Raw genomic sequence first — 22,496 nt, 5'->3', positions numbered from 1 at the left:
TTAACTTAGCTGAATGAGAGAGAAACAATCTCAAAGTCACAAGGTTCACAATGGCCAGAGCAGATCTTGCTCTCCTTGCTGAACAGTTTTAACACTGAACAAAGGGTGAAACGATACTGAATGTGCTGAAACCAAAGGAGGAGCACCTCCAGATACATTTCCCGATTTAACATTCTCTGCTTATCAGAAAGTGAATGCACCTAGAGACTGGGTGATCCAAGCAACTACCTTCTTGTTCACATAAAATATTTCCTTCCTGGTTTGTTTCCTGAGGTAGTGTTTACACAGCAAACCACATGCCGAATGCACACAAGCTTCTTCCTTCTGTCCATCCACACGAGTTGCCACTTTGCTGTTAGTTATTACCTGTTACATTAGAAATGCATGAGCATGGAGAGGGCAACATCACTGCCAAAGAAAACTTATGTCCTGCATCTCAAGTATCCGATCACCAGAGAATTGTGCAAAGGGTAATCAAAATGCGTGTATCTGCCACTGAAGGTGACTACCTCTTAGGAGGGAATGTAGTTCTTTCTCTCTGTGTTACAGTCGGCTAAATTGCATAATATCAGTGCAAAAAAAAACATTTTCCAAAACCAGAAAAGCAGCTTCAGTCACATCAGAACTCTGTACAGAACTGGAAATTTAATGTGAATCTTTCAAGTCCTAGAGCATTGCCCTCACTTTGCTTTCTCATAAAGCCTGATCTGAGAATGGTACAAATTCTGTGACCTGACTCTGTTACCAACTTCGTTGATTTCTGTTTTAAAAAGGTTTTGTTGATTTTTTTTTATTTTGTAAATTTTAACCTCTTCAAAAAATATCCCAGGTGCACTAAATATGTCATCCCCTACCACAGAACTCATTTGGCTTAATAATTACGAGAGTGATCACCACCACCAGCAACAGGCATAAAAGTTTAAACCGTGTATAACAGTCCTCAGTACTAATGCGATAAAAGTATGTTTACTTTTACAGTGGTAACTTTATAGCAGTAATCTAAATCAACACCCTGTTGATGATCAGACAAATCTTCCTTTAAACAGAAACGCAGTGCAAGTGCGCTAGTTAGTATTACAGGCACATTATTGTCTTTACTTTCTGCAATCAGCTTTTATTCATGCTTTTACAATAGGTGTAAATTTTTATGTTTCCTTAGGCAGGCAGAAGAATAAACTGAACTTCTGGAAAATTACTTACAATAGGCAATGGTGATGAGAAACAGACAATCCCATACAATGTGTAAAAGGTCAGTGGATTAGAGCAGTGAGTTCTGCAAATGGGCAGTTCTGCTATGCCAGAAAAGAAAAGCTTGGCTGTGGGGGTCTTTGAAGTGTGGCAGGGTGTTTTCTGCGTGGATGTGTGTTGGAGGATTTGGGAGGGGAGAAGGAGAATGATGGGGAAAATATTGTGTAGCATGAGGCACAAACACTGGGTGAATGGTGTTTTGAAGAGGATTAATCTTGTGTGAGGATAGAGGACTTGCTCTTGTGAGACCTGGGCTCCCTCAGCTGTGCCTCGTCCTCATCCTTCAATACCAGTCTGTCCCTAGTTGTGACCAGGTGTAGAAAAAATCAGGGAAACCAAGGAAATAGCTTGGTACTTTTGTGTGACATGGTGACAAACACTGTAGGGTGCTCAGTGCAGAGAGAAAAACAACTCTGGAAAGCTCTGGGTAGGGGCAGACAGTTTTATTTTCCCACTCTTTTAACAATATTGCTTTAAACAGTTGAGGTAAATCATTGAGATCTTGCTGTGCTGAAGTTTTAAGGGCACTCATGGCATGGAAAAGCTTGTTGCTTCACATGCCTGTATTCCCAAGCTGCACTGACTCAGACAAGCAACGCGGTGGCAGCTCATCCTTGGATCGCTTCCAAAGGTGGAGCTTTTGTTTTTCCTGTTTTTGAGGTGCGGTCAAAGGAGCCTGGGTCAGCCACAGGATGCCCCATATGCTTCCCTCTGGAAACCCTAGCTGGTTTTATGCTTGTGTCTGACTTGTGGATCACTGTTTTACTTACATCAGGAGTGCAATTTCTTTTGGCTCCCAGGAGAATCTGTGTAGCTGAACATATAGACAGACATGATAATTATTATCCTTTCTGTTTCTCTAATGTCTGGATAGCCCCTTGCCATCCTTTTCCAAAACAAGGCCACACTTGAATCCATTTGAATGCTACGTGCGATGTGTTGCTCCCTCCCGACTAGGAACAGCTGTTCGGTGTGCATGGCTGTGCAGCAGAAAATGCTGGGGTTCTGAGGCTGATCCATTTCAAATAGAAGTCACTGCACTTTCTTTAATCTTACAAACCACCCTGATGCCTGACTGCTGTTTTGTAAACTGTCAAAATTTGATTGCAAAGTGCTATCATTGCAGTTTTCAAGCAAAAGGACAGAAATGGTGGTGGCAGATTGAGTGCAGTATAACTGAAGGCAGTGACATGAATTACATTTTCGTTGGCCTTCCCATCTCTGGTCCTTTCCTTTTTTTTGATGAGTAGCAAGATGACAATATATCAGCTTAGGTCGACAGCTCCTTGCCTGAAGGGCCATGGCCAGTGTATCAATCATAGAATCATAGAATCATAGACTGGTTTGGTTTGGAAAGGACTTTAAAGATTATCCAATTCCAAGCCCCCAGCCTTTGTCAAGGACAACTTCAGCTGGATCAGGTTGCTCAAAGACTCATCCATCCTGGCCTGGAACACCTCTAGAGATGGGGCAGCCACGACTTTCTGGGCAACCTGTTCCAGTGCCTCACCACCCTCACAGTCTTCCTAATATCTGATCTGAGTCTCCCCTCTTTCAGCTTAAACTCTTTACCCTTCATCCTATCAAGAGATGGCTGTGTGATGACCTCCTAGACAATTTGAACGTTAAGCCTTGTATTTTTGTTGGTCTGGAAGATTCCTCCTTCAAAGAGTTCTTACCAGTGCAAGTTCAGGTCCTAAAGCAGAAACAGCCTCTTTTGCAACCAACAGGGATTGGCTGAGCCATGGCCTGGTCTCAGGTCTGTTCCAGTTTGCAGAATACCCTGCTTCCCTGGGCAAGAACGGGCTGAACCTTCTGGAGTTGCTTAGTCAATTTGGTTCACTTAGCAGTGGTAAGATGGGTATAGCAGCCTGGCTCTCTCTGTCCTGCAAAGCTCCAGGGAGTCTTAAGCCATCTTCTCTGCAGTCACTGACAGATGGGGCTGGCTTTGATATCTGGTTGGTTTTTAGCTTGGGAACTCAAATGGAATCAGTGGCTTGTTTTAGGCGGGCTGTTGGAGAGCTGCTGAATGGCAGCGCAGTTGTATTTTGATAACAGTGGGAAAATCCAGGGCTGATTGCCTTGCTCATCAGGGCTACAATGAGCATGAAGATTCCCACAGCTGATGGAAAGAAAAAGAGCAGGCATGGAGTCCTGTGGATCAATGACCTTCCATATGTTGACGAACAGAGATGCAAACCTATCTGTCAGCTGAGAGCAATATCCCATTACCATAGTTTGGAGTGACTTGGAGGACAAACACTTTCCAGTTGCATGCTGGAAGCAGTAGTTTCAATGAAGTGTGCTTCTTTTGTGTGCCTTGAAGCCAAACAACATTTATTTCAGGAACAGTCTAGTGCTAGCAGTGACCTTTGTTATCCCATCCTTCTCAAGGGCAGGCGCTTGGCTCTGGTGCTCTATGTAAGCCAACCCTTTGTCTCGATTTTGGCTTTCCTTTGCCTTCCCATTAGTGGCTCACTTTGGTTCATTACGTGTCAAATTACTTTGATCCTTGCTACCTTCCAGGATGGGGCATGGGCCAAAATTAGGGCAGAGCAGAAGGTACCACACGCATAGCTTGCTTTCACTGGTCAGATACAGCTGTGCAGTCCAAGTCTGAGGTCCCAAAGATCTTTCCTTAGCCTGTGAGCAGGCAGGGGTCCTGTTGCCTTCAATGACTCTTTTTTCCTGAGAAAGCAATTCGTGACTTTTATGCAGCAAAGTGTTAAGGCAGGGAACCCCTCTCTCCATACCATCTGTCCAGCCTCTGATGGAGAAGAGGAGCTGTTCATGGTGATGTCTATCCTGTGCTTGGCCACCCTACTGTTTGGGCAGACCTGCTGCCCTTTGCTGGCTTGCACATTAATACCAACTGGCTCAGGCAACCACTCAAAGCACTTGCCAAAGCAGCCACAGCTTTCACGAGCACGGCCAGAGTCATCTGTTCTGCATGGATGGAGGCTGACCCCAGCATCTGGCACATCTCTACAGCACTGAGATCTGATGTAAAAAGTGAGAGATCAAGTACTCCTGTAGTCTGTAGAGCAGGATTTAGTCACAGTAAGCAATGGTTCTGCTGTTACATGGTTGCCTTTGAACTTTAAACCAGAATGAGCCAGGCTCCTTACCTGTTTCAAACCAGCTGGATCCACAGTGTCTGGCAGTCATGATATCTGTCACAGAGGTAGTTTTTTGGGTGCCAATAGCTTCAGTTTCAGTGGTGGGTGCTCTCTCCATGGAGATGTTTGCTCTGGCAGCCAGCACACGGCTGACTTATCTGCAAGTCTGCCCCAGCAAGTGAGAGCTGGATGGGGTGGAAAGGTGGGGCAGATACTGCCCATTCAAGCAGCAAGTCTTCTCCAACCTGTGCAAGCAGCCATTGTTTTTCACTTGGCCCTTCCCTATCAGCAGACACAACCCAAGAGCTTGTCCTCTCTGGCTGGCTGGTAAATGAGCCACGTTTACTGCAGAGGCAGCCGAGGCAGTGTAAACCTGATAGCCATGCGTTGGCGGTACTCGCTGCAATGCGTGTGCTTTGCCCTCATCAGTGCACCATTAGTAAGGTGGAGAAGTGGCAAGAGAGGACACTGACAGCACAGTTGTCTCCAGCACTAGAAGATCTGGGAATGTAATGGTCTTAGAGCCTCAGAGATGCACATTTCCACCCCACCAGAATGTCTGAGATTTAGAAAATCTTCCTATGTTGAAGCAGAATAAGCTGCCTGCATTTTGAAAAAACAGAAAACATTACTTGAGTAAGTCAAAATGTTTTGGATACATTTAATTTCAAATGTGAACTTTTACTATGTAAATTTGCAGATTTTTTAACTGTAACAACTAAAAACTTTGAAATTATATATTTCAATAATTTTGAAACTTTATTCTCTCTCTAATTTCTGACATAAAGACTATCTTTTCAATTCCTTTCCCCTGCAAGCCCATGCTTTTCACCAATCTAAGTGAATCGCTACTTCTTGCTTAAATAAAGGATCAGTTGGTGTAATCTAAATCTGCTTGATTCAATTAGAAAGAGCTTCTGTGGAGCTGCAAAGTCAGGAGTTTGTCTCCTGAATGCTAAATGGTGGCAAAGAGGTCAAAACTGGGCATAAAATTAAGCCTAGAACCAAGTCTTTCCTAGCTTCTAGCTCAGTTTTAAATACTGGTAATTCTGTCTTTGGTTTGAGTCACAATAAGAAGCCTCATAAAGCATCTAGAAATTATTTGATAGTGAGACATCAAAGAGAAGCGCATTCACATGTTTTACAGTCCTAACCACAAATTGATTCCAAATCCCTAAAGAGGGCTTTAAGAAAATGTATGTTCTTGAGACTTACCCTCAGCTAAGTCTCCCCTTATGCTGTCTTGTGACTACTTGACTAATAATGTGAGTCACAAGGGTACGAGCCACCTAACAGCTTAGAACCACAGTAAATCAATTGACTCCTTGCAGCCCGTATTGGTTTTTAATTAGACTTTGCTCCAGCTCTGTCTCGCTGGCAAACAGAACTGTCTTGTTGGCAACAACCCACCAAAATCAGTGGAGTTACCTTCTTATATCTGTGGATCTGGTCCTTTGGGCTCTACTTGGTTTTCTGCAGCCTCAAATTCCTTTCCACAATTGCAGCCTGGTGTGTGAGCTGCCATGGGGCAGGATGACTCCTCCTCCAAGGCCAGCATGTTAAAATGTCTGGATCTATACATATTCATATGTATTTTGACGATACATGGTACCTGCAATTGTTTGAATAGTTCAGCGTGATGAGGGCTGAACTGAGGTGCAAAGGAAGCACCAAGGCATGGCAGAGGAAGTCTTTGGCGTAACCAATGATAACAAACCACACCAATTAAAAATAAGCCCATCTTTAATCAAGACAGTAAATTTAAGAGGCCTCTGGGAGTTTTTGATAAGGATGAACTCCTAATCAGTGCAAAGGGAATTGCTCCTATTTATCCTGGGGTTGAAGTTGCCCCCAGATTTGCAGATGCTAATTATGAAAAAGAGACTCAATCATTAGTTTTTAATAAAGAACTTGCTCCTTGGAAGATGAGCAGAGGGACTGAACACATTTCCCCAGCTGGTTTGGAGTTCATTAGTGCACCCATCAGGGAAAGTGTGCAAGAAAAGTGCAGTCGGATGAATATTCCTTATTTAACCTCTGAACCAGTAATTTAGAAAAGAAGCAATTTCTTCTAAGTCTGAGTTCCAGGTGACTGCCTTTTATCTGAGCTCCAGTAAATTATTCCCCTGCTAAATTCTTAGGAAATAGGCTGTTTGCTCCGGTAGCTGTTGACTCTCTGAGATAATTTTGAAACCAAAACATTCTGTTTTGATTAGTAATGACCCATCTTTCACCCTGGTGATGTGAGGGGCTTGAGGAAGGTGTTTGTGTCTAAGTGTCAACTTTCCATGCTGAATCCCTGTTTCTTCAGTGGTGTGGGGACAGGCTGGGTTCCTGCTTTTCTCCCTGATTGTGGGTAGTACTGGGATGCAGAAAGATGTGAGAGTATCTGACAGTGGTGCTGCCTCCATCCAAGTCAGGAGGCAGCATCCTTGGCCTCAGGCTCACTGCAGAAGTTGTAGCTAGATCCCTCTCACCCTCATTCCCACCGCAGTGTCTCAGCAAAGTCTCCTCTCTTCAGCCGCAGCTACGATAATTTCTTTCTTCCTTGGTTGCCTCATATGATTCGTCCCCAGGGTTTATTTCTGTGTGGCAACCACCAAGCATAGTTTTTCTACAGTCTCCTGTTTATTCTGGACTTAACACACTTCAAGTTTCCTACACAGCCCTTTTTAAAAACACAGATTTATTTGGTTTTACTGGTTTGACTCTGGTCAAAGTAACTGTTCTGAAATCACATAGGGATGGAGTATTAAGGGCAAGAAGATGTAATGACCTGAGGCTGCTCCATATTCCAAGTGCATCTGGCTGAAAATAGCCTTGACCTTTTTATGAACTGAAGTATTGTCCAGCCCTGTTTTCACTGATCTGACATATTCATGTGCTGAGGGGACTGGGCAGAAGAACTGCCTCAGCATTTCCCGGGTGGTGTTTGCTTGGCACATGTTTGCCTTGATAGATTTCTCCGCATGCATGAACTCTGAGGCAGAATGAATATTTTCTAAAGCTTTTTTGTATCTCTCTATATTACTTTTACGGGAAGTTGAACTCCCCTCATGTTGTATTGCTCCTCTTCCTTCCTCTCCTTGGTGACTTCACAGTCATCAGTGCTTGAATTCCTGCCCTGATGTACCTAATTTTCTCTCCCTGCTCTCTGAGGAAAGCTCCATGACCCGGTGTATGTGGCTTTGAAGGTAGCTGCTAGGGTCTAAAGAGCAGTTTGCATAGCTTGAGCAGACTCGGGCCTATCTGGATGTGTGGAAGACCCTAGAAGTCTGGAATTCCCTGCTAGAAGCAGCAATGGGGACCACAAGGTTTTTGTTGAGCTTCCAGGCTTCTCCCTCTGTGCCAGGGAGCCTGGAATCCCCTGGCCTCAATGGATGTTTCTGGGTTCTCACTGTGAAAATAAGCTGGGTTCTCTGGGCAGCCAGATGGTACTGAGGTCTGGGGACTCAAATGTCCTCACTTCAGCGCAGTCCTGCCAGCACCCAAGGAGGAGATTCTTCCTACCAAATCTACAGGTTTATCTTCACACACAAGGCAGCTCCTTTTGCTTCTCACCAGAATAGCTGAGAGGAAAATCAGGCTCTTAATCTCAAGGGATCCAATGGCATCTTATCGCATACTCTGACCTGTTCTGTCACAAGCATCTTGAATGTCTGGTTTATCTCCTGTAAAACGATCAGTAGTACACTGCTCATCAATCAGCCTTTTTTAACAAGCGACGTGCCACAGGTGGTTTAGCAACTTGAGCACTAGGGCTGAAATAATTGTATTCTTTGCAGCGCTGTGCCTGAACCATGAGGCAGGTGCTGGTGCCTTTTCGGTGGTTGGGTGCTGTGGGAATGGTGGCATGGGATGCTTGGGTGGATAGCCAGCCAGCCACCTGTATCCGGCTCTGTCTTTCTGTGGCACACCAACTCTCAGGAGTGGCCAATTTCAATTTCAAACCTCTTTCTTTTCTTGGGCAATTAAAGAACCCAGGTAATTTTGCCTTAGGAATACAGCTCTACGTGCCTGGCTTGCTCCTACTTCATTGCAAGCTGCTCTTGAATGGCAAAATGATTCTTGCAAGTGTAGAAATTGGGGCATCTCCGAGTGCAGCACTCGTTAGTGTTCAGCACTCACAAGAGCACTGACTTTCTGCAGAATGTGAGTAGTCAGTACAGCAAGTTTCCCTCCTGCTCGCAGTTCATCAAAGCCTAGATCTAATTTTAGGTATTAAGCTGAATATGAACTCTTGAAAACATATGATGTCAATTCTGATTGCTGATCACTTTTGGTAAGCTGGCTTGATACAGCCAAATCCTCTGAGTTACTTTCTGTTCCCCAACAGGGAATGTGAAAAAAGGAGGAAGCTCTAGGGCTGAGAGAGACCAAGTCTGGCCAAGCTAGTGCCAACACAATGTCTGTTTTAGCTGTCTATCCTCCTTTGTAGGACCAGCTGTCCTACAGGAGTCCTGCTCTGGGGCGCATGCAATCAGAAAGAGACCCCACCGATAACTCTTACACTTCAAAAGGCGTTGGGTGGTACAGAAAATACAAAAGGCTTCACTGACATGAATGATGAATTAAAGAGTTAACGACTCCTCAAGAAGCCTGAAGTTTGCATACAGAAATTGGAGAGGGGAGGTTCACCAGTATGTTTCTCTGGCCAAACCCACAGATGAAGATTAACTGAAAGTCTCCAGGGACAACAAACAGAACAATGTTACTGTGAGGCCAAGAGCTCGTTTCGCCATTTGTTCTCTCCATGTCACCATATACAAGAGCTGCTGGGGGTACAAGAAGAAATAAACTTATAAGTTCATTCCCTACATTCATCTCAGACACATCCTGAAATTTAAACACTTCATAGTGCTCTTTTTTGTCTTGTACCACTTCACTTCTTCCTCCATGGAAATCCATCCACCTGGGGACACTCCACCAACACATTTCTTTGAGACTTGCTGCAGATATTTCCGTAAGTAATGTGCTTTGATTGTGTTCCTGTTCTTTCTGCATTCCCTAGCTGGGAGTGCTCAAATAGACAGACATGGTATGAGGAATGTTTGTGGTTCTAGGCTGTTTGGAGGCAATCATCCAAAATATCCATGAAGGAGCTTCGGAATGAGAATTGAGCAAATCTGCACTGGGAACTTGTTTCTAAGGTGAAAAACTCTGAAGCGCACAATGTAACCTTTGTGTCCTGTTACGCCTGCTTATGTCGTACATCACTAATACTGTTGAAGTACTTAAAACTGTTTGCAGAAACTACTTTGCAGACGGTTCTGAGAAACAATTAAATGTGAGGAAAAAACCCCTCTGTTCATAGGGGAGGGAGGAATCAAAAGGCAGAAAATGAGTGAGGTATTACTAGATTTTGTGAATTAATCACCCATCTCCAGATCTGACAAAATAACTTGGAGGAGGCTGTAGTCACTTTCCTCTATTTTCAGCCAGCATTGGAAGCAAAAGTGCTAGAAATCTCTGCAAAGCATGTTCTGATGAGATTTCCAGCCAGTTTCACGATTCAAGTTGGTTTAGATTAACTGTGAATAAGCCCTTGGGCAGAACTAGCAAATCACGAGTTCATTGATCACGGGCACTTCTGTGCATGGGATCTGACCCAACACTCAATAAAGACAACAAGAAACCTACTGGGGCAGTTCATCCGACAGCTGTGGAGCCTCTTAGCAGTTCTTTTCAAGGCAGCTGGAGTCAGCTATTCCCAGATGCTGGAAACTGGATGGGGGTGAATTTTGCTTATGATCCATCCAGCCAAGTTATGGGGGTTTGCATCAGGCCTGGGGACAAGTTCTCTCCACTGTCCATTGCTTATTTAAAAACCTTGTAAAGCAGATGAGATCTGTTAAGAATCAAGCTTGTCGTTTCCTCCTGCTGCTCTGGTGCCTTGTTTCCAAGCAACAATTAACAAGGACAGATACCTACTTCTTCTGGGATTCTTTGACTGTGGGGACAGTTTCAGGGCTGTCTCTGGATGCTGTCTCCACAGGTAACATGTTTTCTTAAGTGATGCCCTTTTAGTGATACGCTGTTTGAGCAATTTCCAGTCGTGCTTGCTCTGAGCCCAGAAGTGTCTCCAATCAAGCCCATGATGACATTCGAGGAGAGCACTATTTTAAATGTGTGAGGTGTGTTTTAAATGTGACAGGCTGCACAAAAGGACCCGAAACAGAGACATTTGATAAAGCTTGGGAACTTTTAACCCTTGATCCTGAGCCCAGCCATACTTTCTGACTTTGGATTGGGAGTCTCCTATTCTAATACAAAGTTTTCACTTGGCATCTAAGCCCACAGTGGACCATGCCCCACCCCTCCAATTTCGAGGGGAGAAGAAGCCTTAGAAAGAGCAAATTCCACCACAATTTTTTGCCTCAAAATGAGTTCCCCAACATATTGAGAATGACTAATCTCATGAGGTTTCATAATGGAGGAAATCTTGCTAGACTGTCACTTAACTTGCTTTTAAATGCCTTTCCCTGTGCCTGGGTTACTCTTGTGCTCTCAAATCCCAGACTCTGGCTAAGCTAAGCAGAAAGTTGCAGCTACTGCTTCAAGACACAGATAATAGCTTTCATACTCCTCTGTATCTTAAGGACACTTAAAAATAGAGGTTAAAATATCTACACAGTAGTGGAGTCAAGCATAGAAAGAACTCAGTTTGTGATAATCAAGAGGTGATTTAATGAGGTTTGAGTCTTCACCAAGTAATTATGGGATAATTAATTTAAGGAGATACATCTGTGGACCCAGCTGAGCTGTACTTGGCTAGTGATGGTGAGTTTAAAAAGGTGGCATGTCCCACTAGTCTATTTGGGCAGCATTACTGTGGAGGGGTGGATTTGCTGAATGTTCCTTGGTGGGTGAAGCATCAGCCTTATGGCACGAGGGTTAGTAGCTTTTTTTTTCAAGTTTGTGTGTAGCGTAACAGTGTGATTGCAACATGTGTAAGAGCTGCTTTCTCTCTAGCTGCTTCTCATCACCCTGCTGCCCTCCTGGTTGTATTTGCTATGCTGCCCTTGAGCACAAATACTATGAGTTCTCAATAAACTGGGAATCCTGAAGACTTTACTGTTTTGGTTTTTTTGAATGATGAGCACAACTGGAGCGTGTTGGAAGGACTGGTTTGTATCATGAAGAGGGAGAAAATGTAGGCTTCTTGATTTCCCTTGAATCACAGCTTGACAGCCTCTCCTTGCCTTGCAGTTGTTCTGAGGAATAAAAAAAAGAAATAATGTATTCTCCAGCATCTTTATTTTTCCTGCAGAATAATCACTGTTTTAAACATTCTTGCCTTGATATTATCGTGTAATACTCTGCCTGACTAAACCCTAGAAATCTGGTGTCTGGTAGATAAAAATCGTTGAGAATGATCTTTTTCACTTGAGGCATCAATAACTTCAGCAGAGCTGATAGGACAACATCTCAGCTGCTCAGAAAATGGCAAAGAATATTTTTTTTTTTTTTTTGTGTCAAGTATCTCACTTGCTTGCTCTGCAAACTCCAGCTCAGGCTCCTAGGGGTCAGATTTTTCTGGAGGTGGGAATCCAGTATCGCATGTTTGATGGGGCATCAAGGCTACCAATGCTCCTTCTGAGGTTGTGTGAAAAGAAAATGTGGTCCTTGAGAACTGAAAGCACTCAACTGAAAGTTGCAGGTCCGGTTCTCGTTTCTGTGACTGGTTTTCTGCGCACCCCTAGGGTGGCTGCTTTTTCTCTTTGTTCTTAGATTGGCTCCATTGCTGGATCACTCTTGCAGTAGGTGGGAGAGAGTAAAAGAGTTTGGAACTCCCAGCTGCTTCTTCAAGCACAGCTGGCAAAGTTTCTGCTTGGAGTGACTTGAATCAACCAAGAGCGAAGGCAGCAGAGCACTATGATTCCTGTCTCCACACGGGCGGTCACCGCACTCATGAGCAGCTGTAGCACCGAACTGTGCTTGTGGAGTCAGATGCCATGCTGGGGATGGGACTTGCAGGGAGAACCCATGAAGCACTACTTTTCCTTCAGAGTTTTCCTTTTAGAAGGTGGATAGGCCCTTGTCACTTCTTCCCAGCCTGGAGGTGAAGTTACTTGAGCTCACAGTTTGGAGGCTGATGCGGGAAGACGGAGTGGAGTGAGCCTGTGTTTGAAGGGGTCTGTGCTGATTAGGGTCAGATGCTATTACCATAGGGGCAGTTCATTGGGGAGGTATCAGTAGGCAGCGGGTATCTCTCTCTAATTTTCCTTTCCTGCCTAGTATTTACCAAAACCACTGAGAGGAAGACTGCATTAACTTTACTTTTATCTTTAATTCAGTGACTGCAGTAGAAGCCAGTATTTGAGAAGTCACTGAATACAGGATAGAATTGGTTCTGTAATAATAACAATAACTTGTTTTCCCTCTTTGAAAATAAATATGGTCCGTAGTAGAAAGATTTAGCCATTGCTGGCAGTCAATCAGCCAGGAAAATTTGGGCTCTGAGTACTTGATTAGAATAACTTTAAGGAAAATTGCCTTCCTGAATCAAGTAAGGATCCATTAACCTGATGAAACAGGGTTTGCTTATCTGAGAGGTTAAGACTCTAAACACAGCCTGGGTTGCATTAGATGAGGCCTCTTTTAGAATGGCATAAAGACGGAAAGTAATAAAAACACCATCTGTCACGTCTAGTCAATCAGATGTAGTATAAGAGAAGAATTATTCCTCCGACTTTACTGTTATAAGATTGTCTGTTGGTTAACAATAGAAAGTGTCAGGAATGCTGAAAACTTGTTTTATTGCCTCAAATTATTTTTAGCTGTCTTTATCTTGGAGAGAATGAATATTAATCTGAATTTATACAGCAAAGAAATATTTCTAGATGAATACAATGCTAAGGCATTCCGTGTTGAGTCTCTTTAGTGATTTGTTGTTAGAGGTAAAACTGAATGGGAGATGGAGAAAAAATGCCATGTACACTTTGCTTCTCAGAGTGATTATTTCTATAAAAAGCTGCAAACTATTGCCAGTTGCTGAGCACTCAACCCTTCTTTGAAGGCATGGCTGGATTTTCTGTGGTAGCCTAGGAGTAGCTAGAGGCCATGGAAAAGATGATTGTGTTTTGTAAAGGTAATAAATGTTGATACTAATTGATTTCTCTGTTAGTGAGTACCAGTGTACTCTCATCTATTTACTAAGGTCGGTACCTGGAGACATCCAAAGGCTGAATGTCAGACAGCGAAGTCATGCTAGCTGTGGGCACAGGAGGTGGAAAGCCTGTATCAGCATATCCCCAGCGATACTGCTTATCAGCTGGAGTGGAAAAGCCATCTCCCCTTGCCATGCACTGCAGGTGAGACTGCACTAGATACATTAACTGACCCGAACAGACACAACTGTCTAGCAGCTCTTGCCCTAGCTGGTGCATGCCTCACAACCCATGTGTACTATTCCCATACTGGTATTGCAGCAGATATGATTTTCCCAATTTCCCACGCCCTCTTCAGGGAAATACGTTTAAGAGGCCAAATGCTAGCAGTAGTGAAATGTCTGCTAGGTCTGGGCATTTTGCTTTGATTGGATGCAAATGGGATTGGCTGCTGGTAAGCAATACATGTAAAGAAGGACCAGATCGTTAGCTGGAAGCACCACAGGAAGATACTGGAGATCTGCAAGGAGTTTGTACAAGGTACTGCTTAGAAATAGAGTAGGAAAACAAAAGGGCTGGAGGTAAGTGTAGTAGTCCGTAGCATGAATGTGGCTTAATTTGTGTTCATTAAACTTCCTGCAGTTGTGTAGGACTCATGCTCTGTGCCTGTGTCTACAGTCACTTATAATGTATGGGTCTGGCTCTGCTCCTGGTGAAGCTTAGCAAGGCTCTAGTGCCCTGCAGGTGCAGTAAGAGCAATGTGTGCCATTGCCCACTGCTTGGGTGTGTGCCACACCGCTGCCCCGCACGTTCAGTGCTGCTCTGTTTTAGGTCCTGGGTGGCCACAAGCTGGACAATACTAGAGGTGGTTTTCATGTGTCAATGGGAAAAACATTTCTGTGTTCAGGGTTGCTATTGGCACAAGTGAAGCGTGCAGAGTGTTTGCAGCTATGTGAAGCAAGACTTGACTGCTGTGTGATGGGCACAACCTCATGCAAGATCCCAGGAGGAAGGAGGGACGCTGGGGGCTGAAGAGGGGTATTGGAGGAAGTGCCTGATTCAATGTTTGGTCACAGCAAGAAGATGTGCTCCAGTAAAGCTGCTGAGACAGGAGAGGTTATTTCTGGGAGGAAGGCATTTTGAACAAAGGGAAATTAACACGTGCTGTGGGAGTGGTGCCTGGGAAAGGCTGAGCATCCATCATCCCACTGATATCAGGTGAATCAGAGGCCACTCAGCTCCTAGGAAAAGTGGATCTCCTTGGGGGAGTTGGCACAGGTAGAAAGAGGCACAGATGACTTCTTCCTCCTATGTAAACATAACCTTTCTCCCTGCCAAACTCAGAGGACATTTGTCACAAGTGTCAGTGCAGACCAGACTGCCCTGGGCACAGGGTTGAGAGTGGTGAGACACTGGAACAGTTTCCCCTGGGAAGTTGTGAAGTCCCCTCTCTGGAAGTGTTCGAGACCATGTTGGATGGGGCCTTGGGCAGCCTCATCTGGTGGAAGGTGTCCCTGCCCATGGCAGGGCATTGGAACTGGATGATCTTTAAGGTTCCTTCCAACCCAAACCACTCTATGATTCTGTGACAAAATGAGTTGTGCCACAAAGCATCAGGGTCCCTGGAGATCCAAAAGCTGTAAGTTTAGATCAACATTAAAAAAAGAATAAAAAGGTCTCTAATTTTATGCAAGTGCCCCTGGGACTGAAGCAGGGAAAACCCACATGATTGTACTTCCCTCTGGAGCTGGTGCTCACAATGTGAGCAAATTGATCCCAATGGTTGCTGAGGGCGGAGGCTGAAAAGAATGAATGGCCTCAAGCTTGTTATCAAAATGCAGGGAACCAGAGTTAATGAATCTTGGAAGAGCCCCTGTGGCCCTTGGCATGGCAGTGGAGAGAGCTGGCTGGGGAGGTTGTGATTAACACCTTGGTGGAAATGACAGCCCCTAGAATGCAGAAAGTCATACCGTATTGGTCTGTACTTGCATCTGGGAGAGGTCGCTGTCAGGGAGCTGAGGTCTCTCTGGATTAGATCTGCAGGGTTTTTTTTTTTTTTATCAGAACAGAGGTATTTTGGGGATATACATGTTCTCAATCCCTGGCAGTTTGCCCTGATGAAACACTGATTACACAATTGCAATCTTAAACTGCAGTCAAAAAACAGCTGCGTGCTGGAATATGGTGAGAATACCCTCTCTGATGGCAAAGATTTGAAATTGTGCAATATGTTATGTCTCCTGACATAAAGCAGCTTGCAAAGAATAAAACAAACAGGCTGTTTACTGTAGGTGCGTGGAAAAAAATTGGAAAAGATGTAATGAATGCCTTCCTTGAGATTCTTCTAGTCCTGTAGTCGGATTACTGAACGAAAACATTCAACCTAGATGTACAGGAGATTAGTGCTGCTTGACTCTTGTTTTACCGACAGTGAAGTTAAGGCTAGAAAAAACCCTGAAACATGTACTTAAGGTACCATAGAAGTAGAGTAGTCAGAACTGAACCTTGGGGTCCTGCTGCCACATCTTGTAACCGTGCCGCCTCCTTCACTAGCTGATAGACCCTGACCCTGGTGCCAGGCATCCCTGTGAGCTGGCTGCGAGGAATAGAGTGATTAGAGAATTCCTGCTTTCTCATTGCCAGCTGTCTCTTGCTGAAGGAGAAAGTAGCAGTGAGTAAAAGTGGCTTTTTACTATAGAGTTAGATGAGAGAGGGTGAGGCATTCACCACCAGAAAGGAGCTACTGGTCAGCTGAAGGGTCAGTGCAAAGAGGGAATTTCCCAAGGCAGTCCCAGAGGCTGAAAGTGAGCATGGAGAGGAAGGCAATGCACTCAAGGGATATCTGGGACATTGGATGCAACTGTCTGTCAACATTCCTCCAGACCCAAGGCTACTGCAAGCTGCAATGTCTTCAGTAGCTGAGTCGTCCTTCAGAGCCTGTGGCAGAATTAATCAGTAGATGGTTTTTCTCTCCTGTGATAATAGTACAGGCAGGGCAGCTTAGCAGCTAGACTGCTGGGCTGGCATGCAAGAGGTTTCAATGGAGTCTACCTTCAACAGGATGTTTTTTCCCTCGTCTGCTCATCTCTGAAATGGAGATTCTGATATCTGCTCAGTGCAATTCTGTGAGACCTGCTGCCGAATGGCACTGTACACACCTGCTTCTGATACCATCAAGAAGAAAATGTTCTTGGGACACTAAATGATCCTCAGGTGTTTTTTCAAAGTCCTGCCACACCACATCTATCTTCCTTCCAGCTGCAGAGACCTCCCACCTTCTCACTCCATGAACTGGATGACCCAGCTTCAGCCCCAGGCAAGTGGACGGCATAAACCTTCAGGTTTTTCTGTTTCAGTGATTTTAAACAAAGGGCATGAGTTACGCCTAAGCCAGAGAGTTGTGGCATTGGGTGTCTGAGGGACTAGGATACCTTGTTTGTTAGGGGCATAAAAAAAGTCATTTGGAATTGATCACTTACACCCTTGTGAGTCAAACTACACTGACTAGTGTGTTAGAAACAGAGGTCACATCCCCTTGTACATCTGTCTTGGGTCTCCTTTTCTTCATTTGTTTTTTCAGAGCCCTCTCTCTGTTGCTGACTTTATGTACCTACGTGAACAGTAAAACTGGCTATTGTTTTAGTTAGGGACTGTCTCTAAGAAGTGAACAGCGTTCCTAAAATGCTTTATATTGCTATAAAGGGCAAACAAAGGCCAAGCAGAAGGGGGCAGAACATTGAAACACCCCAGGGACTGGACATGTTCCCATGAGTCCAGATTGCCTAAAGCACCTGGATATCCATTTTCTCTGTCTTGAAATTACTGAAAACAGTGCTACCAGTCAGCTCTGAGTCAGGACATGATACTTTACACCATAGCATTAAGTACAACTTGGAACTGGTGGGGCAAGTAGCTGGAAAGGAGTGCAAGAGGTTGCTTAGCCCTTCTCCTTACTGACAGCCTGAATAGTTAAATTATTGCTGTTTTTCTGTGCAATACATAACCTTCTTTGGTATTCGCTTACTGTTAATAAGTGGTCTGTTCCAAAAGACCACAAGTCTTTTTCTTAGAGCCAACTTCCAATTTTTTGTAGTGATCTTGTGATATTCCCATCTCAAGAACCTAGAAAATAATTTACATTTGTGGTTGTATTTTCTTTGTGCTAGGCTTTCTTAATTCCCTGCTGCAGCTGATCAGCTTTATCTTTCTCTGTGTTTTGCTTGAACATTCCCTCCAATGAAGACAAAAATCCAATTTTTTCCCATGCTATGGCAGCCTCTTAAAAAGTTATTCAGAAATAAAAGCCCTTTCCTGATGTTTTTTTTTTCTTCCCCTAATCTTGTAACAGCATTCACAAGCATCACCAAGTAAAGCTTTTTATTCCTCCCAACAATCATTCTCCCTCCAGCTTTTCTTCTCTGTTGCATTGTCTGTCCTGCAGTGCTCATACTTCTTTTCTGCTTGTTTTTCGCAGTGCTTGCTCAGAGGCTCCTACTGCTAGCTTTGCCATGCTGTGCTTTCTATTTATCTATGGCACATCTTCTTACAATATGACTAACACTCCCTGGATCCTGGCCATACAACCTGGATTTAAATCCTTCTTACCATCTATCTCTACTTTAAAATATCTCATGTGAATAGCCTGCTCTTTTGTAGCCGTAATTAAAGTTTTACTTCAATCCTACTCTTGCAATCCACTTACACTCTACCATCATGTTTTTATGTTGTTTGTGCTGTTCTTCCTTTCACCTCAGGCTGTGCATCCCTTGTTGCTCTATCAAATGACTCAACACCTGTAGGAATTTATTCTTCATTTCATTTTGGAATTTGACCTGTGATTGTCTTAGGCGGCTCACTGTTGGACACATAAGTAGCTATTGCTGCATGTTTCTCTTCTCTGTAAAGTTAGATTGTCTCTCAGCTTTTCCCTAGTTCACTTTTCTAGTCCTCCTGCGCAGTTCCACTGGACCAATCTTTGTTCAGCTAATAGTGGAGTTCGTAGGGAACTGCATACCTGCTTGTAGCCTTGGCTGCTTTTTTTGTGTTGAGGTGATGATGAGAGAAATGAGGCCATCAAATAGGTGTGACTGGTATTTCAGTGCAATGAAGAGGGAAAGGATGCAGGTAGCTTCAGGGCCATGATGTTTGATGATGGAGACCCCAATTTACTCTACCACTGAATGCCCAGAATTTCACTGTGAGCCATTTCTGTATTTGCAGAAAATATCTGGGGTCCTCGCCTGCAGAGGAGATGCCTTAGAGCCTCTCTGAAAGGAAGTCACAGCAGTTTATAGAGGAGGTTATGCGGGAAAGCAGAAAGGAATGCATGACAGAAGTGTGGTAGAAAAAAACGTTGATAATCCTTCAGACAGAGGTGAAAAAGGGTCTGGGAGGATGGCATGTTGATGTTACATCTATATTCCTGTGTGACATGTGAAGAACCAGGAACCAGAGCCAGTCTGTTAAAAGATGATGAAACCCTGTGTCTTCTCACAACCTTAACTACTAGAAGACATATATAACTCTGTAACTGATGTACAGCATCAAAAGTTTGGATATATGGCTAGCTGTAGATCCTGTCTAGTCACAGGTCCAGTCCCTCTTCTCATCCAGAGGTAGTAATTTTATTGAAAGATAGTGCGGCTGCACTGAAGTGATTGATCACAAACATCCATGAAAGATGCCACACACTCTTAGAGGCTATATTCAAGGAGAAAGGCAGATTCCCCGTGATATTTGGGAGCTGAGAAGAGGTGACTTCAGTTGAAAAATGAAGTTTAACTATTTTATTGGTGACCAATGGATTGCTGTTGTGAAGTGAAACATTAACAGGAGGGTAAGAGTGAGCCAGGATTGCTTAACGAGGTTCATTTTCAGGCACAATAGAGCTGGGGTCATCCGGTGCGTGGGAGGCAGAAGGCATGGCAGATGGGGATGGCATGCTGCAGGCTGCAAAGGAAGCCCAAGCTGGTGAGAGACTTTTTAAAGATTTATTCTTGCTAATCATAGAAGAAACTGAAGGCAGAAAGGCAGCAGGAGGGATGAGAACTTTCTCTGATTGTTACAGGTTGACTAGTGACCAGCTGACAAGCTCTCAAATACAGATCAGGTACTTACTATTCTTAGTGTATTAATCTAAGTATCTTTACAATTCTAAGTCTATAAAAGGCTGGTGAACAGAGCAGAGATGTAGGTCTACGGACTCCAGATATATTTTCCTGGTTGTTCAAGTGACTTTATACATAATTTTCTTAAATTTCTTTGAAGTTTGAGAGAAGTTTACAGGTAATGGAAACATGTCTTGATCCATCTAAATCAGTATAAACTATGCTTTTTCCTACAATCAAAGAATTGGAGAAAATAAGCCAGAAGAGACCTGGAGAGGTTATCTAGTCTATCCAGGGCCAGGTCATTAAGCTCAAAGTGTTGCCGGTACGCATTTATCTAGCTTCTTATGGCCTTAATGTAGAAAGAGAAATAAGAGAGAAACACAGATATGGTAAAAGGGCTATAAAATTATGGGCAGTGTACACAAATTAAGAATAAGTCTCATTATTAATAGAAGTGTGGCTGAGCTGAAAAACCAAGGAGGGATTGTACCACAATAGGAATGCCAATAAAAATGAAGAGACCTGTTGAGTATAAACAGATCAATGTGCACAGTACTACAGCAGGAAGCAGTGGGAATCCAAGGACTGTAAATGCAAAGAGAAAATGCAGGTTGTCTTCCTGTGGATTTGGGAACCAGAAAAAAAAAAAGATGAACTGAAAGTCACAGAAAAATTTATTCATGGGAACTTCTGGCTATGAAAGGCATCTGGTAGCTGAATATTATATTTAAGCATGAATCATCCTACAGATTCCCCACTTGCCTAAAGGATAACACAGAGAAGAGGAAATGGTACAGAAAGCAGTCCTTGCTTTCCTATTTACCAGCTGAAGTTCTATTAGCACATGATTTTCACAGAAATTCAGGAGGGTACCTCATATATCTACCTGCTCTGGGACAGGACAGGGCACGATGTTTAGCTGGTCACTGATACGTTCCTATATAACAGTTATTAAAGATCGCCTGAGCCCTGCAGCCCCAGCCATGCCATCTCTGTTTCAGTGCTCACCTGTTCTTGCAGAAAGGGAATTTGGCCAAAAGCAGCCCTGAGTCGTCTTCACTGAAAATAAAGTCAGCTGTTTTTCTCATCTTCTCCTTGATAAAAATGATCTCTGCAGCTGCTTTTCCTGTTGATGGGTAGGGGTAGCATTTGGTAGTTTTCTTCCCTGAATTTAATCTTTCTCATTCTGGAGCCGCATGTTGGTTTGTCTTGTTTAGCAGCATCATTTTGAGTTCATACCTTTTCTCTCCAAGTTTGCTCTACCCTGGTTTCAGACACAAACACGAGCAGCATGCCGCTGTGCTGATGTTCTATTTTCTTCTGGAAAAGCTGAGGACCTATGTTTTCCATGCCCTCCTAATGCAATGGAAAATCACTGATAGATATTTGGAGAGGGTTTTCCCAGTTGTTGACTGCGTGGATATTTCACCTGGACCTTTTTTTTTCTCGTGAAACACTGGAGACACTGAAGTTGGGATACATCACATCCACAGCTGCTATAGCTGTTACACCACTTACCTTGTCGCCAAAGAATAAAACAGTCTGGTTTGAGAGCATTTTTTTTTTCCAATCTATAATGGCTGTTTTGTAATCTTTGTTCTCCTTTTGGAGCTTAGAAGGGATTATCCGATCAAGGATCTCTCTGGCTATGGAGGAATACACCCGGGTTGTTCTAACCTACCTTTGTAAAGGCAGTGGTGATTCTTGTCCTGCTTCTGTCCTTTACAAGGGAAATAGTTCAAAAACTACATGCAGCACTTCAAGGTGAACTTCATCAGGCTTTAATGATTTGAGCACAATTGAGGTATCCAAATATTCTTTGGGTTTTTTTGTCTCATTTTACCCATATTCCTGCTGGTTAATTTTAATTGTGTTACATATCTCGTTGCAATTCAGTTTTTTTCAGTAAAGGCAAACAAAAAGGACACAACTTTTCTGGCTTCTCTGGATGAGCCTTTGTTTGCTTGTTTTCTAGTTTAAATAACAGACTTCCATTTTCCTTCCTTTCTCTCTGACATTGACAGCATTTCTAACACCTTTTCTTATTGCCTTTTGTCTCCCCTGCTAGCTGTAATTCATTTTGTACTTTAGCTTTGCAGCCTCTATTGCTTTATGCTTGATCTCTTTGTTTATACTTGTTTTCAGAAATGCTATCTTATTTCCATTTGTGGTACAATTCCTTCCTGATTTTAAGCCCAGCCACACAGGTCTCCATCTATCGAATCTAATTCCGAACTCATTTGTATCTTAGGTGCTTGCAGATTTACCCTTTTTAACTCGTTCCTGCTGTTTGCCATGAATTACCATTTATTACCAGATATTTGAATTCCTTTTCTTCCTTCCTCTCTCAGAAAAGCTGGCAGCTAACGACCTAAACACCTCTGCAGTCTATTTGACAAGTAGTATGTTAACTCTACCAACAGATACCATTTTCCATGCTAGTATTAAAATAAAATAAAACAATTTCGCTTAGTGATGCACACAACGGTGTACACACAGAGGAAATATAGCTGCAGGATGCTGAAAATATTAAGGCATCACATTGCAGCTGCGTGTGAGCCCTGCACAAGGGATGGTGAAAACTTTTCTGCCTTATTTTGTATTACTCTTTTAATAACTTTGCTGCTGCATTTACTCTGCTCAGTTGTGCATGGCAGAATACAGCAGGAGTTGTCTAGACATGCTGAGGGCAGTAAGAGGTACCACCAGAGGGCTCAGAAATATTCCTGCTGCCTCTAGCATGGGGTCAGACTTGGAGAACACAAGAGTATGTGCTAAGCTGTTGTGCAGGAGACAAGGCCAATGAGCACAAGTCCTCTTCCTCGTACTGTGCCCAGTGCTGGGCATACTTTTGAGTCACTCTTGCCCATGAAATGAGTTTAACAAACTCTACCTCCATGGAGGCTCTT

At 43.5% G+C, this 22,496-nt stretch overlaps 1 protein-coding gene across 3 annotated transcripts in view; it reads left to right on the top strand.

Annotated features, from left to right (window-relative positions):
* The first annotated feature begins 9,248 nt into the window (after positions 1 to 9,248).
* The window catches only part of SLC15A2 (solute carrier family 15 member 2), a 73,975-nt gene continuing 60,727 nt past the window's right edge, over positions 9,249 to 22,496 (top strand). The window contains exon 1 of one of the 3 annotated variants that reach the window (XM_054069338.1): positions 9,249 to 9,330. In XM_054069338.1, coding sequence (XP_053925313.1) covers positions 9,264 to 9,330 — 67 coding nt within the window. In that variant the 5' untranslated portion in view covers positions 9,249 to 9,263. Of the gene's footprint in view, positions 9,331 to 19,339; positions 19,448 to 21,294; positions 21,392 to 22,496 lie in introns of those variants that run through there. The other 2 variants (XM_054069339.1, XM_054069341.1) reach the window with 2 other exon arrangements.

The sequence above is a fragment of the Cuculus canorus genome, chromosome 6, assembly GCF_017976375.1.
Source record: "Cuculus canorus isolate bCucCan1 chromosome 6, bCucCan1.pri, whole genome shotgun sequence".
NCBI classification, from domain to species: Eukaryota; Metazoa; Chordata; class Aves; order Cuculiformes; family Cuculidae; genus Cuculus; species Cuculus canorus.
Note: the sequence above shows the minus strand (reverse complement) of the source record. Positions and strands in the feature narration are given on the sequence as shown.